The sequence below is a fragment of the Neovison vison genome, chromosome 10, assembly GCF_020171115.1.
Source record: "Neovison vison isolate M4711 chromosome 10, ASM_NN_V1, whole genome shotgun sequence".
NCBI classification, from domain to species: Eukaryota; Metazoa; Chordata; class Mammalia; order Carnivora; family Mustelidae; genus Neogale; species Neogale vison.
In genome coordinates this window covers 38,138,318-38,160,851 of record NC_058100.1, presented here as the reverse complement: position 1 = coordinate 38,160,851, position 22,534 = coordinate 38,138,318, and the positions used below count along the sequence as shown (strand labels likewise).

The window sequence follows — 22,534 nt, the reverse complement described above, 5'->3', positions numbered from 1 at the left end:
CTCTGTCAAATGGATAAATAAAACCTTTTGAAAAAAAAAAGAATAGATATATAGATAATAGATAGAATAGATAATAGTATCCAACTTTACAACCATGCCCACTCCTACACCTTCTTCTACTCTATAAAAACACAATCATTTTAATTATCCATATTTTCTGCCTACTCTCTGTCAGTATGAATAGGTGATTCTACTAAGAACAGTTTCTTTTTTTTTTTAAGAACAGAGTTTCTTCAATATAATTTTAGATGATATCAATAATTTAGCTGTATCAATTCAAATATACTTTTAAACACTATAAGCACATGTTCTGATTTATTTGGAAATTTTTTTCCTTAATTTTTATGATAATCCTGGAAATAAAAAGGAATGCTTAGATTTTGCTGAAATGCAATAAATTTCCCAGTCTAAAATTGTGCACTAAGTATAAACAGTATGCAAGATACCTTATTTTAAATACATAGGCATTTGTATTTTTGTAGCAAACTTAACTTTTTAGGATAGTCAGAAAAACCATTTTATTTAAGAACATACTTTTGGGGGTGCCTGGGTGGCTCAGTGGGTTAAGCCGCTGCCTTCGGCTCAGGTCATGATCTCAGGGTCCTGGGATCGAGGCCCGCATCGGGCTCTTTGCTCAGCAGGGAGCCTGCTTCCTCCTCTCTCTCTGCCTGCCTCTCTGTCTGCTTGTGATCTCGCTCTGTCAAATAAATAAATAAAATCTTAAAAAAAAAAAAAAAGAACATACTTTTGGTGTAGAACATACTTTTGTATTTACTAACAAATTTATAATAACAATAGAAGGAACCTCGAAAGAACTTTGATCTGAGAAACCCAAACAACTTTCAGACTTTAGACCATTTTCTTCAGTGCTTTAATAGGGATGAATTAAAAGCAGGTATGCTGGACGCCTGGGTGGCTCAGTGGGTTAAGCCTCTGCCTTCAGCTCAGGTCATGGTCTCGGGGTCTTGGGATCGAGTCCCACATTGGGCTCTCTGCTTGGCGGGGAGCCTGCTTCCCTTTCTCTCTTTCTCTGCCTGCCTCTCCGTCTACTTGTGATTTCTCTCTGTCAAATAAATAAATAAAATCTTAAAAAAAAAAAAAAAAAAGCAGGTATGCTGAGTTTACAGGGATGTGGCTACAAGTGTTCTCTGCACCTGAGCCCAGATGAAACCAACCACAAGCGAGGTCCCCATCCAATCCCACTTTGCAGTAGTTAGCTGGGAATGGAAGCCACCATAGTTTGCAGCAAGAATTCATTTGGGAATTTAGCTTTAACCAAGACCAGCTTAACCATACAGAACCGATGTCACATGTTTGCTGCCTGGTTTGAGAAGTTGAGGGTTATGTCTGGATTAGAGCTTCCAGGATCATGGAGAAAGAGTTTCCAACTTGTCAGGACTCTGTCAGGCTGTCTTTCAGTGACTGGAGAATCTAAGCAAAATAATTCATTTTCTTCTTCTTCTTTTTTTTTTTAAAAAGATTTTATTTATTTATTTTAGAGAGAAAACATGCGTGGTTGTGCGTGGGGAGGGGCAGAGGGAAAGCGAGAATCCCAAGCAGACTACACACTGGGCATGGAGCACAGCAGGGCCGGATTGTGAAATCATGACCTGAGCCAAAACTAAGAGTCCCACGCTCAACATCTGAGCCACCCAGGCACCCCCATTTTTTTCTTCTTTAAATAAATTGGAAAACACTAAAAACATAAAAAACATTAAAAAAAGGGATCAAAAAGGCTATGTGGCTCAAAGATGCATGGACTGAGACATGGAGAGATTAAGGGCTGGACACAGCTGGAGGCTCTTGGATCAGAAGTTGACCCTGAAAGTCCTTTTGAGTTGTCTTTCCACAAGGGTGGGCCCCGGAATTTTGTCTGTATATCTATTATCAAAGCAACATGAGAAAAGGATTCTTTGACTTCCAGCTCTTTCTTTCTCCTTTCTGCAGCTTCGTTGTGTTGAAGATCTTCAGACAATTCAAGTGATTAAGATTTTAAGATATGAAAAGAAAGTGGCCAAAATGTGCTTTTTAATGATATTTATCTTCCTTATCTTTTGGATGCCTTATATCGTGATCTGTTTCATGGTGGTGAATGGTTATGGACACCTGGTCACTCCAACAGTGTCTCTTGTCTCCTCTCTCTTTGCTAAGTCCAGCACTGTATATAATCCGATTATTTACATCATCATGATCAGAAAGGTAAGTGTGGTAATATACACGTTGTTTTCACCATGTAGATGTGGTTGTTGGAAAATGTAATACTTTTATAGAGATTATTCAGACACCTTCAATGATAAAACCAAAGTCAAGAATTTTATAGGAAAAAGTGTTCAGGAATAAATGCAAGATATTCCCCAAAGAAAATAGTAACAATTCTAAGATCTACCAAAAATCTTGTTAAGTAAAATTCCATTAAAATTAATATTTAATTCATCAGGAAACATTTTTTGTCTCGTAATAATAATGGCCACAAAGTTAATAATTTACTTAAAATTCTTACTGTACTATGGAGATTATACCCATTATCTTTCAAAACACCATGAGATAGGCACTAGTATTATTTTTTACTTGATTTATGAATTATAACACAAGTTCAAAAAAGTTATATGACTGGCCTGCTCCAGGAATTGTTGGTGCCTGGATTCCAGTCTGGTTTGCTAGAATATCAAAGTCCATCTCACCACTTAGGATTTCAGGTATCATTATTCACATGCCACGACCAGTGTGTAGCTCAAACTAATTTGTTTCCAGAAACTCCTCTAGATCGAATGTGTGTGTGGTAGACAGGTTTCGGCTTGACGACTGTCAGCCAGGACTATGAGGGCCTCACTAGGATTGCGAAGAAGCATGAGGCTAAGCCTCTAAGTCACAAAGCTTAAAGACCAGAGAACTGCCAAGTTATAATGGCCAATTCCTGCACTGACATTTTTTATTTTTATTTTTAAAATATTTATTTATTTATTTGAGAGAGAGAGATAACACGAGGGGGAGGCCCTGAAGGAAAGGGAGAGACAGAAAGGCAGAGGGAGAGGGAGGTGGCATCATCAAGCCGACTCTGCCCTGAGCCTCGAGCCCAACTCAAGGCTCGACCTCACAACCCTGAGATCCTGACCTGACCAAAACCAAGAGTCAGATGCTCCATAGACTGTGTCACCCAGGACCCTCTCCACTGGAACTTTAAAGTAGCAGATCACACTAATAACAGGCAATAATAATTATTATAATAATAGCTACTGTGGCTACTAATACTCAAGTTTGGAATGAGAAAACATTTTTTCTATTAACCTTATAATGTTCATGGCTAAATCTCCCTCTTCGTACTTTCATATGGTTTCAGTCTCTATTCATTGATAGTCTTTCTTTCTCTTTCATGATGCCTTCATTTATCTATTTACTTGAATCCAGAGAATTTTAACTCAGAGTCCCTAAAATCTAAGAATTACTTGAATTGGCTTCAGGAGAGCCATGAGAACCTCTGAAATTAGTCATAAAACTTTTTAAGAATATGCACATGTACATTTTTCTAACAAGATAGTTTATAATTTTCTGAAGATGTGTAAGGGCTTCATATTTTAAGAACTACCACTTCAACAGGCAAATAATTACATTTAAAATATATGACCTGACATTATTTTTTGTGTTCTTTTTCTGGGCCAGTGGCCCCTATGTCAGTTCTTTTAAAATTTTAGTGTGCATACACTACACCAGGAGAGACCATAAAAAAAATTTTTTTAAAAGTACATACTCAGTGGCAGGGGGGTGGGAGGTTGGGGTACCAGGTGGTGGGTATTATAGAGGGCACAGCTTGCATGGAGCACTGGGTGTGGTGAAAAAATAATGAATACTGTTTTTCTGAAAATAAATAAATTGGAAAAAAAAATGAAAAAAAAAAAAAGTACATACTCAGATTTGGTATGCCTGGGTGGCCAAGATTCTTCTTTGTAACCTTGCATGTGGTCCCCATGTTTCTGGTTCTCAGGAGCACACTTAAGATGGAAAGTCTGAAAGACACAGTAAACTAACAAATAAATAAAACAATGGTCTTTATCCTCAAGGAGCTTACCATTTATGTAGGAAAACATATTTTGACATACTTTAACCCTTATAATAATGTATCTTTAGCACTTAAGCTGGTATAGCAAACACTAGTTTGATGAATAGTCTCAAGCAAATATCTTTAAAGGTGAGTATAGATTAAATACTAACTTGTATACAAGTGAGGTTTAAAGAAGACAGAAATCAATGTAGCTAGCTCTTCTATTTTCCACTGATATTTCCTGGTCTGGGAAAGCGCATTTATTAAACTTCAATTTTGCTCTGAACGAAGGGGATAAAAGTTAAATTAAGTAACTTTTTATTTATATGTTTTATTGGTCACGATAGACTACTGCAACAAATAACTCCACCATTTCAGTGAATCAGCAAGAAAAATTTTTTCATTTCTTTTTTTAAAAATTTATTTATTTTAGAAAGAGAAAGAGAACACATGTGGGAGCATAAGTGGGGAGAGGGGCAGAGGGAGAGAATCTCAAGCAGACTCCCTGCTGAGGGCAGAGCCCCCTATGGAGCTTGATCTCAAGACCCCGAAATCATAGCCTGAGCCAAAACTAAGAGTCAGGAGTTCAACTGACTGAGTCACCCAGGGGCCCTAAGGTTTTGCTCATTAAATCCTGGTCCAGAGTCCACTCTATTTGCTGGAGAGCAAGGGATCTGTCCCATACAGTTCTATAGGAATCAAAGTTCCTCCATGTTGTGATGTTATAATCTTCATGCTCGACCTCTAAGGTCTTATAGGAGGGGAAGAGCAGGAGGAGTCCCTGAAAGGTAGTTGAGAAATGGGGTTCAGGGTTGTACCCAGGACAAGAGGAGGATCATGGGTATTGGTGCGCCCTAGCACTCTCTGCTGTAGTATTTTTTCTCCAGATGGTTTGTAATCTTGATAGAAAAAAATTCCTTACCTGATCAAAGGAAATTAGTGAGGACAACTGACTGTAAACTCTGTGGGAAGGGCCTTGTCAGCCTTTGCTGCCCGCAGTATTCCCAAATTGTAGCCCAGTGGCTTTTACCTTGTAGTTGCTCACTGAATATTTGTGGAATGAATTAATTTGAATTTTTTAAAATATTTTTTAAGTTTTTATTTTTAAAATTTATTTTCAGGGTTCCAGAATTCATTGTTTATGCACCACACCCAGTGCTCCATGCAATCCGTGCCCTCCTTAATCCCCACCACCAGGCTCACCCAACCTTCCACCCCCTGCCCCTCCAAGACCCTCAGATTGTTTTTCAGGGTCCACAGTCTCTCATGGTTCGTCTTCCCCTCCAATTTCAAGTTTCTTAAACAGATTTAGTTGTCCTCAAAGACGGTGCATGCAACTTGAATCCATGGAGATTATAAAGTATTGTAATAGTCCTTTATGATTTTGTTGATGAGAATTACATAATAATAAAAAAACCCTTAAACTCCAGGGTTATTTAGGTACATATGAGCATCGCCACCTAACCCCACACCCACCCAGCTAACAAAAAAGAACAACCGAAATTAAATTCAACTAATTTGAATTTAGGCTTAGGGTTAGGGTTAACCCAGATTAAGGACCAAATTTTTACTTTATGTTCAACTTCATTTTCTCTCTGCCTAGTTCCGAAGATCCCTTTTGCAACTGCTCTGTGTCCGACTTCTGAGATGCCAGAGGCCTGCTAAGGACCTACCAGCCAATGGGAGTGAAATGCAGATCAGACCCATTGTGATGTCACAGAAAGATGGGGACAGGCCAAAGAAGAAAGTGACTTTTAATTCTTCTTCCATCATTTTTATCATCACCAGTGACGAATCACTGGCAGTTGATGAGAGTGACAAGACCAGTGTGTCAAAGGTTGATGTGATCCAAGTTCGTCCTTTATAGGAAGGAATGATGGTAATGAAAGATGAGGCCTTATACTGGAAACCACATATTGACTTCCATTATGAGGACTATTTCGTAATCCCCACTCTATGTAATATTTTGGGGGAGGAAAAACTTTCCTCTGCCCTAAAATTTTCTTCTACCTGGTGAAGGAAATAAATTGACATGAAACAGATAAACAGGAGAAAACCCCAAAAGTTTAATTCTGTGTGCATGGAGGTCCAATAATAAAACTGAGACCCAAAGAAATGAGCAGGGCATGTAGCTTTTTCACATTTTAGTCAAAGAGACATAAATCTGTAAGGAATTGACAGGACAGGAAAACTCACGTTTGGGAGCTTCAGTCCGTAAAGAATTCTAAACAGGATCTGGGCTTGGTAGTAATTTAGTAAAAGTAACAGGGTTTGTTCACACAGGTTTTTTCAGCCCTCAGTTCTCTGTCTCTGATGATACAGATGTCTCTCTATCCGCTGGTTTAGGGAGGTTCCTTTCACACAAGAGATTTCCTGCTTTCAGGAGGACAAAGGAAGGTCAGGCTGTGTTCTTTGCATCTGGTGTTTATTAAGTAAGTTAAATTCAAAATTGTGGCATATTTTGGGGCATCCTGCCTTGGACTCCCACAACATCAACAGAACTTCGGTGAGTCAGCAGGAAATCTGAATTGCCCGTATGCTTTCTAGCCTCTGGAAGCAACTGAGCAAGACAGTTGCTTTACTTCAATGGGTGCTTTCTGTAACGAAAAACCCTTCATGGCACAAGATGGGCATCTGGCACCATTAACTTCTAACATGTTGGAAATTTTCATTTCAAATATATTTTTTTAAATGACACTATTTTCCAAGGCACACAATACATTTTTTCTCAAAAATACTTAGCTGTATTCACAGCTCAGAAATAACTGTAAAAAAATAACTTTGTATCATACATGTTGGAAACTGCAACTTTTCGGTGGTGTTGGATCCTCATCACTGTCTTATCCTATGTTTGAACGATCAGATTTATCAGAGAGCCTATTCCAGGGTGAAAAAGAAAATCAGCACCCTGGCTTCCTCTGAAACGAAAGACTTACTGTATGTGCCGTATGATAAAGATGAGCTTCAAGATGACTGTCCTGCGAAGCGCGCTCCAGAAGGAATACTGAAAAGCAACCCAGCAAAGGAAAGGTCATGAATTTCAAAATAATCATGGAGGCTGGGGACTCATACATGAGCAGAGGATGTCCATGGGAAGGATGTGTCGATGGCAGATCTGTTTCATTTCAAACATGACTTGGCAACCTTATCCTCTCAACAATTTGCCACAATTTTGCCAAGTGTTTTGGGTTTAGAAAAGAAGTTCCAAGCAAAAAAAAAAAAAAAGAAAGAAAGAAAGAAACAAATCTACATTTGAAGGGGGATGAAAGTAAGTGTAAAACTGTATTCATAAAATGTATTATTTAGTCTTTTTTGCTCTTTAACCAGTCTCCTGGGTAATCAACGGTCAGTGTTCATGAAGTTGCCATTTTCCCATGAGTCCTTGTTTGGACAAAACACAGCTCGTTAGAACTCAAGGATTTCTTCAACTATATAAAAAAGAAACTGAACCATTTTATTTTGTTGCCTAATTTTTATTTCTTAGTTGACTGTCCTGCTGATGTAGCATCTTCACAATTAATCATGTCTGAAAGACTTGAGTGTTTCAGCTGGTCTACTGAAGAAGGAAGAACCAAAGAGAATATTTTCCCTAAAAGAACTTTTCAAAATCAAGTTTATCGCTGGTTAGTAAACTGCTTCTTGAGAATCTCAAGTGGAATCATTTCTATGAAAACTGTCTCCCTTGTTTCCTTTTCACTCTGTCGTCTATATATCTGTTTAATTTATAAATAAAACTTCTTGTTCTTCACTTAGTATGGCATCAATAACCCCCTCTTTTTTTTAATCTTCAAAAGGTAATGATGGCCTTCGAAGATGGTGAAGTAAAATTAGTTCATTTTGTAACGTTCTAGAGTGTCCCAAATTCCTCATTTTTACTTCCAGTTTTGGTAAGTGAAGCTGAGCTCTACGTTGGATTAGTTCCATCCCGGTGACCCAAAGTGTAATTTACATGTTAGGCAAATCGTGGTTTTTAGTCTTGGGTTTTACGAGTCCATCCTTTCGTGACTTTAACGATGTCCTTGAAAGGGAAGAGGTGATCAGCATCTTCCTTGAGGTCCCTGGTGCTTTACTTTTTGAGAAGTGAAAGAGATCTTAGTCACTGCACTTTCATATTTAGAATGACCACACCTATGTGTAGCATTATGGGAAAGCTGTATTTTGCAACTTAAACTGGTAGTTTAGGGGTGGTCCCACTCCCAATAACCACAACGAACACACAGAGAAATTTTATACTGATTTTAATTGTAAGTGGACATATATCTTTCCCTAGTGAATTAAATATGATGATGGAAACATGGCTTTGATCCTTAGTTTCAGTTACGAGGAAGTCCAGTTGCCGCGTCAGCATATTTACGTCACCGGCTAATGACATTGGGAATTTTTTTCTAGTGACTCCATGGAGTTTGCAAGGAAACATGTCCTGTTTTCTGGAAGGAAGTGAGCCACTCCCATGGTCTTCTGAAGTAGTGCAGGGGTCTCAGGGACATGGAGCACAGAAATAGGTAGGTACTACCCATGGCTATCAATGTTCCAAAGAAAAAGAGTCCTTTGTTTATCACCTGTAAAAACAGCAAGAAGTCTCGTTTTATTTGTCCAGAGATAAAGATCTCAAAAGACTTCATTCTTGAACAACCAAGGAGTATACAACATCTTCTTTGTTCTTTAACCTAAAATGGCAATTTAATTGCATGACCACGAGGTCAAGGCCTAGGATGGCTGGTAAGGTCAGGAATTTGGAGCTTCCCTTCTCTGTCTCTCTCCTTTCCCAGAGATAGCTGGATCCACGTGTTCTGTGTAAGGAATTCTTAGCAGTCTGCCTTTGTATAGCCATAAACACACACACACACACACACACACACACAAAATTTAGAAAAAGAGTTATAAATGCAATCTTAGAAGAGTCTGTTAGCCTCCCTTGGCCTCCTTGCTTCCCTTGACATAATATTCAAAATGCTTGATGTCCTGCTTGCCCCTCAGGCGGTTCTCACACACCAGGGCTGCCTCCAGGGCCCCCCAGCAGCTCCCATGCTCCACCAGCCACGGTCAGCCTGCCCCTCCCGCCTCTGAGCTGCAGGAGGAGTGGGGCTGCTGCTTATTCATCTCCTGCCCAGCTCCGTCTCTAGACATTAAATGCAGTGATTTGCTGAATGAATAAAGTTGTTAGATTCCAGAGGAAATCTAGGAATCTGAATGTCTGTGTACTGGCATCTCTGGGTGAGCTGCCCCAAATGAACGTGTTAGGGCATTAAAGTAGAATTAGATTATGTGTTATAAGAGTTTCAACTCTGTCCAATTTCATAGGTTAAACCCATAAGAATATTGCATGAAGCAAAAGTCAGTTGCTAAATACAAGTAAAAAAAATTACATTGCTAAAATAAATTTAAAAGTTTAGAAATACTGCATCAGGGGTATCCTTGGTAGTTCAGTTGGTTAAGTGTCTGACTCTTGATTTTGGCTCAGGTCATGGTCTCGGGGTTGTGGGATCAAGTCCTGCGTCAGGCTCCAAACTCAGCACGGAGTCTGCTGGTAGCCCTTTCCCTCCACTCTTTAACCCACCTGTGTTCATACACACTCTCTCTCTAAATAAACAAAATCTTAAAAAAAAAAAAAAGAAAAAAGAAATACTAGCCTCAGTTCTCTTTTGCACTTCCTCCCTGCGGAGCACTCCCTCTCTCTCCCTCCCGCTCGCTCTTTCTCCCGTTTTGTAATTTTGTTCATTAGGCGCTTTACCTCCTGTGTACCCAGGACAGTTTTAATTTGGAAGCAAACATGTCTGTCACATCATTTCTGAATTTGCCTGAAGAATCATAAGCATCACACTATGAACTTCAACTTATTCTCACCTTTTTCTGCCAATGCCAACGCAGCTTTGCCTCATGGTATCTTATTCTGGAAAAGGTGACCTATAAGGAAGTTTAAAAAGTATTCTTGTGATTCTTTAATGGCTAAACAGAAGAATAAAATGAGATGTCTTAAACCCAGACCTTACCATGGTATAGAGAGGAATGAAGGTAGATGGCATAAGAGCCTGAAGAAGTCTCTCCACCTTCTTGTAGAAGATGAACCACCTTGAGTTGACGTGAGCTCGCATCTGCAATAACGTAAGATTCTTACAGAATACCTCAAGTGAATGGCATTTATTTCTTTACTACAGCACAGTCCCACTCACTGCAAAGCAGGACACAGAGTAGTCAACTTTGTATTCCCTTCACAGTCATTACCAATCCTTTTTAGTAAAAGTATAAGACGTTACCTTGAAAAGGTTGCCTATTATAGAACACCACTTTGCTCAGGGGGCATTATGGGAACTCTATTTCAGTGAAAGGTTTGTTCAGCCAGATCTGGGGATCGTCTGTGGGACCAAAGATGTAACTAATTGCCATTGTTTACTAGCTGGTTTGAAATCTTCTTCATGGCAGGAAGGGATCATTGAAGCTATATCTGTCCTGACTTACTCCATATTGAGAAAAAATATTGTTTTTAGCTGTCTTGTTTTTAAAGACACTGGCAAGTTACATCAGTGAAGATTTTCAGTACATATGAAACAATTCTGCTCAAACGGAAATCCACTTTACTTCTATTTTCTGTCTTCGGGAAAGATGGAAAACAACTACACTCTTTTCCTTAAACTTGTAAATTTTCTCATTTGATCTCATTTAAAAACTGTGACCATAACTATTTATTGTGAGTTTTTTGTGTGACTGGCTCAAATGTAATTGTGTTTTTCTTTTGAGTATTAATCCCCTAACCATGAATTTCTTTGGTATATACATATTTTTTTCCAGTGCATAAGGCCCCAAAGGATATTATAAACCTGCTCCAAATTTGCAGAGTATAATATTAACAGTGTTAAGATCATTTGATGTTTCTCAAATCTTCAAAATATGTTAATATATCAAAATTATATTTTCCTTAAAATAAAATATTACTAGCTCTACCAAATGTCTAAGGTTTGTGTTTATGAATTATCGGAGATTGAAATCAGACATTGAGTCATCTTTGTTACCTCCTAAATGTCCCTAAAATGTAGAGGGACATGATGTGTGTGGGTCATTGTCACGTCTACAGTCATAATCCACCCTTATGCAAGGAATGCTCTGTGTGTGTGTGTGTGTGTTTGTACCTATTCTTATTCAGCATGTATGTGATGGGGCTGGAGCAAAGAAAAAGAACATTTGTGACTTCTGGGGAAGGTTGCAGAGGAGGACCACCCTAGGTTCACCTCATCCCATGGATACACCTACATAACAACCACCACACAGTGTAAAAAAATCCAGAAAAATGACCCGAAGGTGCCAGAACAGACTCTCCACAGCTAAATATTGGGAAGAGGCCACAATTAAAGAGGGTAGGAAGGACAGAGACACAGTCAGGAGCCACACTGACCCACAGGACTATCCATAGGAGGTCAGGACACTGCTGGCATGGAGAGGGGAGGGCAGGAGGCCCCACACCAGGCACCCTAGGTGTAGGACACCCAAACTGGGAAGACAAATCCCCGTAACATTTGGCTTTGAAAACCAGAGGGGCCTAACTTGGATAGTTCTTACCAGCAGCGGAGCTTAACACCTGGATCTTCAAAAATCAGACGACTCTGCTGGGGGAGAGCTGGAGGGTGAGAGGAAACTGAGTCCCCACCCTTAAAGAGACAGCACAACAAAGAGAATCACTCATACACAACATAGTATAGAAGCAACAGTTTGAAAAAATGCCTAGGATATGCGAAAAGATTTATTTACTGATCTCAGAGCATGTGGGATTTATCCCTGGAATGCAAGGGTGGTTCAATATTCACCAATCAATCAAAGTGACACATCACATCACTAAGAGAAAAGACAAAAATCATATGCTAATTTCAATAGATGCAGAAAAGGCATTTGAGGAACGCCTGGGTGGCTCAGTGGGTTAAGCCTCTGCCTTTGGCTCTGATCATGACCTCAGGGTCCTGGGATTGAGCCCCGCATCGGGCTCTTTGCTCAGCAGGGAGTCTGCTTTCCCCTCTCTTTCTGCCTGCCTCTCTGCCTACTTGTGATCTCTCTCTCTCTCTGTCAAATAATAAATTAAAAAAAGGCATTTGACAAAGAACAACATTCATTCATCATAAAAACCCTCAACAAAGTAGGTTCAGAGGGTCTATACCTCAACATAATAAGGACCCTATATGAAAAACCCATAGCCAACATCATAGTCTGGTGAAAATCTGAGAGCTTTCTCCGTAAGATAAAGGATAAATCAAAGATGTCCACTCTCACCACTTTATTGAATATAGCCCTGGAAATCCAGCTACAGCAATCAGAGAAGAAAAAGAAATAAAAGGCATCCATATTGGAAAGGAAGAAGTAAAACTTTCACTATTTGCAGATGGCATTATACTATGTACAGAAAACCCTAAAGACTCCACCAAAAAACTACTGGAACTGATAAATGACTTCAGTAAGGTTGCAGGACACAAAATTAATAAACAGACATCCATTGCATTTCTATACACCAATAATGAAGTAGCAAAAGAGCAAGTGAGTAAAACAATCCCATTTACAATTGCACCAAAAATAATAAAATAGCCAGGAATAAACCTAACCAAGGAGGTGAAAGACCTATACTCTGAAAACTGTAAAGTATTAATGGAAGAAATTGAAGATAACAAACAAATAGAAAGACATTCCATGCTCATGAATTGGAAGAAAAAATATTATTAAAATGTACATACTACCACAAGCAATCTACACATTTAGTGCGATTCCTATCAAAATACCAACAGGCTTTTCTGCAGAACTGGAACAAATAATCTTAAAATTTGTATGATACCAGAAAAGACCCCAAATAGACAAAGCAATCTTTTTTTTTTTTTAAGATTTTATTTATTTATTTATTTGTCAGAGAGAGAGAGTGCGAACGAGAGCGAGCACAGGCAGACAGAGTGAAAGGCAGAGTCAGAGGGAGAAGCAGGCTCCCTGTGGAGCAAGGAGCCCGATATGGGACTCGATCCCAGGACGCTGGGATCATGACCTGGGCCGAAGGCAGCTGCTTAACCAACTGAGCCACCCAGGCGTCCCGACAAAGCAATCTTGATAAAGAAGATTAAAACTGGAGGTATCACCATCTCAGATCTCAAGATAAACTTTGAAGCTATAGTAACCAAAACAGTATGATACTGACAAGAAAACAGACACATAAGGGCTACAGAAGAGAAGAGAGAGCTCAGAAATAAGCCAATTAACCTTTGACAAAGGCGTCAAAAATAAGCAATGGGAAAAAGACAGTCTCTTCAACAAATGTTATGGGGAACACTGGACAGCCACACGCAAAAGAATGAAACTGGACTACTTTACTACACCATATACAAAAATTAACTCAAAACAGATTAAAGACCTAAATGTGAGACCTGAAACCATAAAAATCCTAGAAGAGGGCACAGGGAGTAATTTCTCTAATACCAGCCTTAGCAACATTTTTCTAGATGTGTCTCCTGAGGCAAGGGAAAAAAAGCAAAAATAAACTATTAGGGCTACACCAAAATAAAAACTCCTGCAAAGGAAATAAGAGAACTAAAACACAACAAAACCTACAAAATAGAAGATATTTGCAATTGACATATTTGATCAACGGTTAGTATCCAAAATAGAAACAACATATACATCTCAACACCAAAACCCCCAAATAATCCAATTAAAATGCGCAGAAGACATGAACAGACACTTCTCCAAAGAAGACATCCAGATGGCCAACAGACATACAAAGAGATGCTCAGCATCACTCATCATCAGAGAAGTACAAATCAAAACCATAATGAGATACCACCTCACACCGGTCAGAATGGCAAAAATTAAAAACACAAGAAACAAGTGCTGATGAGGACATGGATAGAAGAGAACCATCATGCACTGTCGGTATGGTGCAGCCACTATGGAAGACTGGAGGTTTGTCAAAAAATTAAAAATCGAGTTACCATATGAATCAGTAATTCCACTACTGGGTATTTACCCAAGAATAAGAAAACACTAATTTTGTAAAACATAGGCTCTCCTGTGTTTATTGAAGAATTATTTAAAATAACCAACCTATGGAAATAGCCCAAGTGTCCATTGATAGAGTCAAGGATAAAAAAAGGTGATTTATATGTATATTTATAATGGAATATTACTCAGCCATAACAAAAGAATGAAATCTTGTCATTTGCAACAACATGGATGGACCTAGAGTGTATTATGATAAATAACGTAAGTCAGTCAGAGAAAGACAAATGTCATATGATTTCACTCATATGTGGAATTTAAGCAATGAACCAAAAAAGAAAAAAAAGGTGACAAACAAAAAACCAGACTCTTGACTATAGAGAACAAACAGGTAGTCACCAGAGGGGAAGTCAGTGAGGGGATGATAGGGGTGATGGGGATTAAAGAGTGTATCTACCATGATAAGCACTGAGCAGTGCATAGAACTATTGAACCACTGCTTTCTATACTGAAACTAATGTAACACTGTATGTTAATTACACTGGAATTAAAGTTTAAACAATGTTGTTTAAAAAGAAAAGAACTATCTGTTAGGCTATTAGGAATAATCTCACGGAAGGGAGCCTAACCCCCTCACTCACCTCTATGTAATTGTACATGGACAGGTCTGAGATCGCGTGGTCATCTGGAATTCTCAATCTTGAATATTCAGGAAGACACACACCTAGGAGCCAAGTTGAATAATATGTCATTTCCAATACAGTCTATGAAAATGTGCTGGCCTCTACACCAATCAAATTAAATGGTGGGACAAGTTGTAAAACAGGGACAAGAATAGTACCTATGCCCCATGTTTTCCATGAAGACCAAATGAGAAAATGGATTAAAAAATAGAGCAAGATGCCCAACACATATGAAGTGTTCATTAATGCAAGTTGAGTCTCATTGTCAAAATCAGTATTGTTTTATCTTTGTTCTGTAGTAACCAAGACCAGCGCTGACAGGATGTTCTGACATATGAACCCTCTACCCCCGCCCCCCAATCATCCCTATCACATGCAGATCCATCCCACCAGGGCTGAGGTGGGAGGAAACAAAATGTCTCCACATCTGGAGCATCTGTGCAAGATGACTGGAAAAGGAAGTTAGAAAACCAAAAGAACTTTACTCTGGACCCTCTAGTCTCTTCTGATCAAGATACCAGTGTCCAAGGACTTCCTAAAACACCACCACACACAATTACTATGAATTTACTTCATGCCAGACTTTTTAAAAAATATTAAATTAAATTTACTTATTTTAATTAACATATAATGTATTATTTGCTTCAGGGGTACAGGTCTGTGAATCTTCAGTCTTACACAATTCACGGCACTCTCCATAGCACATACCCTCCCCAGTGTTCATCACCCAGACACGCCATCCCTCCTCCTCCCCTCCAGCAATCCTCAGTTTGTTTCCTGAGGTTAAGCGCCTCTTATGGTTTGTCTCCCTCTGCAGTCCCATCTTGTTTCATTTTCCCTCCCTTTCCCCCCACAACCCCCTGCCCTGCCTCTCAAATTCATCGCATCAGAGAGATCATATGATAATTGTCTTTCTCTGACTGACTTATTTCACTTAACATAATGCCTTCTAGTTCCATCCATGTCATTGCAAATGGTAAGATTTCATTTTTGATGGCTGCATGGTATTCCACTCTGTGTGTGTGTGTGTGTGTGTGTGTGTATACATATATGCCACATCTTCTTTATCCATTTGTCTATCAGTGTGTGTGTATATGTGTGTGTGTGTTTGTTTGTTTATATATATATACATATATATATATATATATATATATCACATCTTCTTTATCCATTTGTCTATCAATGGACACTAGAAAGTATTATGCTAAGAGAAATAAGTCAATCAGAGAAAGACAATCATCATATGATTTCACTTATGTGAGGAAATTACAAAACAAAATAGAGGATCATAGAGGAAGGAAGGGAAAAATAAAATAAGATGAAATCAGAAAGGGAGACAAACCCTAAGACACTCTAAACTATAGGAAACAAAGTGATTGTTGCTGGAGGGGAGGTGGGGGGGTGAGGTAACTGGGTGTTGGACATTAAGGAGGGGACGTGACATAATGAGCTCTGGGTATTATATGCAACTGATGAAGCACTAAATTCTACCTCTGAAACTAATCAATAGAAAAGCTTTACACAAATGATTTTACTTAATTTTCACATCTCTCTGAATTTAGTATTATTGTCCCCACTTTACAGGTGGAAAAGAAAAAAAGAAAATCCAAGACTTCAAAAAGCTGAAACGACTTGCTCAAGGTTTTCCAGCTAGTAAGCGGGAATCTGGGTGTAGACTTACTTCAGCCAGTTTTCTAGATCCATCCCTCACCTGAACAGGGTCTAAATTCAGAGGTGGCCTTTGAGACCATGGATGCGGAGAAGCAGTAAGTTACCTGGGTCTCGGGCTACTGTCAGCCACTTCTTTTACAGCTGAAGTGTTATCCATTTCATTTCACTTAATTTCAGCATGACATATAAAAATCTTAAACTCCAGGGGTGCCTGGGTGGCTCAGTGGGTTAAAGCCTCTGCCTTCGGCTCAGGTCATGATCTCAGGGTCCTGGAATGGAGCTCAGGGTCGGGCTCTCTGTTCAGCAGGGAGCCTGCTTCCCCCGCCCTCTGCCTGCCTCTCTGCCTACTTGTGATCTCTGTCTGTCAAATAAATAAATAAATATCTTTTAAAAAAAATCTTAAACTCCAGTATCTGTCAAATCAGTATATTGGGTGGTAGGTGGAATCAGTTTCAACCACAGGCCAATGGAACTAGCAGCTGCAACACTGATAAGGCAGCAAGCAAGAAAACAACGGAGCTCTAACAGGAGTTTCCGGGACTTGCTGTAGGGGACACAGGAGCAGTTTCCCCAGGTGGAAAGGGAGAGCAAGGAGCACATTTTGGGCAAATGTTGGTTCTGGGAATTTCTTTCTTTGTGGGGATCGCTACACACACCTCCAGGTACAAACCTTAAAAGAAACTACATTCCCTCTCTGGGTGCTCTTTGTCTGACACAGGTACCAGTGGCGTAGGCTGCTAATAGAAAAATTTACAGTCCAGGACAGGGAATACGCATCATGGGTTTGCACTCATCAGGGGTCAGAATCGGGTCCACAATTAATCATGTTAGTCCATGTCCATCTGATGGACTTTACTTACTAAAGTCATTATTGAATTTGTCCATTAACTCATCAAATACCAAGCAGTCTTCAAAGCCCTGAAATAAGAAAGAATGGGGAAAAATAAACTGGATATCATGAAAGCTTCTGAGTAATTTTGAACAGACTTTCCGCTGGTGAGTGTAAGTCATAGGATGTTTGCCTTCAACCCACACACAACAGCTGCTTAGTCACATTTGGCATTAAATTATGATTATAAAGACCATCAGTGGCATTCTTGATGGCTTTTCTTTGCCTAATGCCTGTTGATCATAATGATTTGGAGTTTGATCAAAATTTTATATTATTCTTGCAACTTTAATGGATTCCATGGCTTCTTTAAGAAACAACAGAAATGATACTGCTCTACCATGAGTATTTGAGTCATTTAAACTGTTCTGGTCTTTAAGCTTCACATTTAGAGCAATTAATGGTAGGATAGAACTCTTGTATTAATTCAGTTCCTTTAAGCCAAAGATTAAAGCAAATTTCCAATGTCACCAAGTCCACAAAATTAACCCTAATAATGTTCTCCACACAATGCAATAGGGCAGAAGAAAATAAAAAGCTGTTTCCTGCTTTCTAGGAATTCAAACTATGGCTTTAGAGACAATATTTAAAAAATGTAAAGTTAAAAAACATTTTTCACATCAATTATAGGATTACCTCTGAAACAAATAAACATACTTGGCATCTATACAGACTATCAGTTAGAGGACGTTAGAAATGCAAAATATCATACAGGCTGATAATAACACTTTTCAACTCTTTACTTAATTAATTAATTTATTTCCCCAAGAACCTATATGCTAGAGGCACAACTGAAAACCCATTTTAGAGACAAGGAAGTAAAGGTAAGTTTAAGTCAGTTGAGCAAGAACATATTCTAATAAATACGGGAGCCAGGATTTGAACTGGGCCTTATACTGCCAGGGCTGGGGCCCTTATCCACTATCTTAAAGTTGGTGTGTCCTTGGGTTTTCATAAAGCAAAGTGTTTACCACTGCTTTGTGGAAAATATAAGTGTTTAGATTTACAGCCTATTGACACTCGGGATAGATCCCCATCACCAAAACAATGGAGAGCTGTGATTATAAAGCTATCAGTTATCAGAAACACACAAAATAATTGTTGGTCTAGATAACTAATCTTGGATTCCTTGAAATTAATTTTGCATATCTGAGCACTCCCTCTTCTCAGAAATATTTTTTCTAGCCAGAACAACAAAAATTCCATGGAAAGCAGTAGTATTCAACATCAAATCCATTTCATAGTCTTATTCAACTCTGTCAATTGTGTTTTCTTTTCCTTCAGAAAGAAAAAGTAGAGGGGCCCCTGGGTGGCTTAGTCATTAAGCGTCTGGGTATATGGGATCAAGCCCTGCAGGAAGCCTGCTTCTCCCTCTCCCACTCCCCCTGCTTGTGTTCCCTCTCTTGCTGTGTCTGTCTCTGTCAAATAAATAATACTTAAAAAAAAAAAAAAGAGAGAACAACAGTTTGGGCTCTTTTTCTTTTTTGAGCCTAACATTTATATATTTATGTATAATCTCTAAAAAAATTTAAAAAAATTTTTTTAAAGATTTCATTTATTTATTTGACAGAGAGAGATCACAAGGAGGCAGAGAGGCAGGCAGAGAGAGAGAGAGGAGGAAGCAGGCTCCCTGCTGAGCAGAGAGCCTGATGCGGGACTCGATCCCAGGACCCTGAGACCATGACCTGAGCCGAAGGCAGCGGCTTAACCCACTGAGCCACCCAGGCGCCCCTCTAAAAAAAATTTTTTTTAAATTAAGCCTTGAATCGCTGACAGTCAAGTTCCCAAATTTCAAGCTATCAATGTATTTTCTAACTGCGCAGAAAACCGCTTTACGCTCCATTGCTTTTTCCTAGGGGAAATCCCGGGATCAAGCACCCCCAGCCTTGACTCTAGTTAGTGATCTGAACAGCTGAGAGGACTGTAGGGTTGACTCTTTGCTCAGACATTATGTGGCCACAGTTCTAGGCACCCTTGTTTTTTACGCGTTTTTAGTTGAGACCGACTGACTTGGGGAGAAAGGACTTACCGCATTCATTCCTTGCCCAAAAAAGGGCACAATGGCGTGAGCTGCGTCCCCCATCAGCACACAGTGTGACTTAAGGTGAAAAGAGGAACACTTCACGGAAATCATGGGCTGCGCCGGGAGCAGGAAGAAATCTCGCAGCAGGGCTTGCCTTCGGGAGGAGACGACCAGAACGTAAGCACCCGAGGCTGGGTGTTAGAACCCACACCGTTCTTTCCGAGGTACTGACTTCATTACCATAGGGTTTTGTTGACAAACAAGACAAAAATGGCAGGAAGTAAACAGGAAAGGGGGAAACTGAAGTTTCTTCTAGTTCCTGAAATTCCATTGTCCTAATCACCTGTTTCGTTCTCATCGGTGTTAATCGCATCCAACCAGGACAAGTCCGCATTTCAAGAACTCGAAATACGCCTGTGTTAGGTGTCATGGAATTTTCCTGCAATTTTCAGCTGTTCTGGTGTGTTTTAGGTTTTAATGGGAAAAACTGAGAATGACGTGCGTCGGGTTCAAGCCACACAAACCAAAATTAAAATGAACACAACTTGCTATAGATTTGGAAACCAGAGAGTGCCAGCAGCTACAGAGGTTTTGTGGCCCTGTAAGCAGGGAAACAGTATATACCCTCATGAACTTTAAGTCTGGTTGGAGAGGCAAGAAATAATCACAAAACACAAGGGGTAAATTGTGGCAGGCAGAGATTTCCCAAGATCAGAGAAAGAGAGACCAGGGCACACTGGTCTGCTGGTGAGGATGGAAATTGACCATTTCAAAGAGACCTGCTGTGGGCTGGCAGTGGCGCCCCTTTTATAGAGTTAGTGCATGTCACAGTCCCACCCCCGGCTCCCCCCCGACCCCCCGCCCAGGTAGATCTCCTGATGCCCATTGTAAAGATGAGAAATCTGAGACTCAGGGAGGGAAGGGCAGAGCGGCATTAACCTCACATTGGGCAACATTGGGCTGCCTCCAGGAAAACACTGCTGGAGGCGGAGAGGGAGCTGGATTCTACGAAGGGACCATGGGGGCAGAGGGACTTAGTGAGACCCAATGACAAGCCCCTGGGGAGGGAGGCGTTGACAGGGGGCAGAGGAGTCATAGGTCATAAACCAAACATCTCACAAGCTAGCTACAAGCTGGGGCGCTCTGCGCTGAGTGATCTGTAGGCATGAGCTCATCCAGTCCTCTCAACCCTTTGGGGCGGGTATTGCTATGCACGGCCATGTTTCCACGAGGGCCCTGCGAGCTAGGAAAGTGAACCCAGCTGGTAAGTGAGGACCCACGCTTGCACCTACTGGGCCTTGGACCTGCGTGTCCACCAGCAGAGGGAAGCACAGCCCCGCTTTGCAGCACACCAACTCTGAGGGCCTGAGAGCCCTTGCAAGAGGCAGAAAAGGCCTGGGGACATGGGTGTCTAATGGGTGACTTGTGTTTCCCAGGGAAACTGGCCCTAGCATGGGGCTTTCTGAATCCTTGCTCACAGCACAACATCTGCTTTGGACCTTTGCTCTAAGGGAGGCTTCCTGTCCAGGACCAGCCACATGTGATCAAAACAGAAGTAAGATGCTTGGCCTTTATTTGAATTTTGATTAACTCAGACCAGTGGAGAGAAAGGCATACTCGCACATCTCCAAACTTACTCTCCGATTAGAGGGATGGAATCTGCAAAGTACTTCTGGAAGAAATCCATCACATCACTGTTGGTTACAAGTTTTTCAAACTCTTCAAAGGGCATGAACAAAGTACACGTGAAAGATTTATTCTGCAAGAAGAAGAGGAAGAGGGTGAGAGAATGTAGCCTCGGGTTCTCGCTGTGGCCGAGGGGCACCCGGCGGAAACGTCCAGGCTGGTGGGAAACAGAGCCTGCCTTTCTCTCCTCACTCCCGGAGAAAAGCCGCACCATGCTCTAGGTGCTCCCCAGCTTCCCACTCACCAAAATTTCTACACGGTAAACCTCAGCCATTTCACCAAGCAAACACCAACCTCCTTAGATTACTAATTGCAAACACTATGATCCTTGGATTAATAATCAGCTGGTTGGATTGAATTTTACCTCCATTTTCCTGTCTCTTGTTCCTTCTCAGATAACAGTAAGAGTCCTAGGACCCCAGCACTGCTGCCAAGGGACTTAGAGGACCAACCAGAGGAATACATATTTAGGTCTAGAGAGCAAAAAAATTCTCTTGGGTCTAATGAAAGAACAGCTGTGCCCCTTTTTGACAATGTATATCCCAACGTCCCAGACACCTCACAGGCTGGAAGGACTGTCTCGTGTAGAGCCTGAATCTCTCTGGCTTCATCCAAGGGCCCTTATAGGCAGGCACCACCACACAGATAGTGCCACTTGTCACTTACATGTGTTCCATCTCGTCTCTACTGTAAGTAACTGGAATTCCTTCTGGTTTTTCCTCAGGAATCCCAAAGTTTCAATGATCTAATCACTAAACAGACTGAACGACGATGCCAGGTATACACATGCTGATTGTGAAAGTAATTGGGCACACACCAGACACATACTCATGAAAAACTTTAGTGACAGATGCAAAATTACATTGATAAACTCTATATTACCATGTTAGGAAGCGCAATCATCATGAAGGTATTTCGAGGCCAAATATGCAGGTAATTAGGTTCCATGGCGTACTGTAAAGGGAAGAAATTGTATTTGTGTTGGATTAGAGCTCTACGGCAGCAGTTCTAGAAAACTGACTCTGCTTGACTGTTTCTGTAGCGATTCAAAGAGTATCACACACTTGGTGATATGCACACCTACTACTATTTAAGGTAGAAATTATCTTAAAAATGCTTTCTGTCCTGTCTTTAGAAATTCATATAACTTATGTGGGTTCTCGATACTAGACAAAATTCAATCACACACACACAGACACACACACCCCTACACATACATGTTTATACATACACATTACACACACATGTAAACTATATATTTCTATGTCCACATATGTGTGTGTGTGTGTGATATTTTATACATTAATTTTCACCTTACTTGCGGACTTTTTTGTATGAACAGAAAGAACCTAAGTTTAAATTTCATGGGCAAAATAAAATTTTACCAACAAGCTTCTTACCACTTGCTTCCTACAACATAAATAATAGAAGGAAGTCTTTTCTTTTTAGAGACCCCACAACAACCCGATAGTGGTCTGAGTCAGTATTGATTGCTTGGGCAGATCAACGAACCCAAAGACCCAGCCATACCTAATCCTGGAGGTTCTCCAGGCTATGATACACATAAAAACACGTAATCTGTTTCCAACCAT

At 40.2% G+C, this 22,534-nt stretch overlaps 2 protein-coding genes across 2 annotated transcripts in view; one reads left to right on the top strand and one right to left on the bottom strand.

The window, feature by feature from the left end:
• Positions 1-6,082, top strand: part of OPN3 (opsin 3) — a 39,323-nt gene extending 33,241 nt beyond the window's left edge. Inside the window, exons 3-4 of the mRNA XM_044267021.1 lie at positions 1,948-2,199; positions 5,640-6,082. Coding sequence (XP_044122956.1) covers positions 1,948-2,199; positions 5,640-5,903 — 516 coding nt within the window. The 3' untranslated portion in view covers positions 5,904-6,082. The remainder of the gene's footprint in view (positions 1-1,947; positions 2,200-5,639) is intronic.
• A 2,175-nt stretch (positions 6,083-8,257) lies between these two features.
• The window catches only part of KMO (kynurenine 3-monooxygenase), a 46,604-nt gene continuing 32,327 nt past the window's right edge, over positions 8,258-22,534 (bottom strand). The window contains 9 exon segments of the mRNA XM_044267018.1: positions 8,258-8,461; positions 8,464-8,595; positions 9,881-9,940; positions 10,027-10,128; positions 14,632-14,714; positions 17,205-17,262; positions 19,263-19,410; positions 20,894-21,015; positions 21,825-21,896. Of these exon segments, the coding sequence (XP_044122953.1) occupies positions 8,399-8,461; positions 8,464-8,595; positions 9,881-9,940; positions 10,027-10,128; positions 14,632-14,714; positions 17,205-17,262; positions 19,263-19,410; positions 20,894-21,015; positions 21,825-21,896 (840 nt within the window). The 3' untranslated portion in view covers positions 8,258-8,398.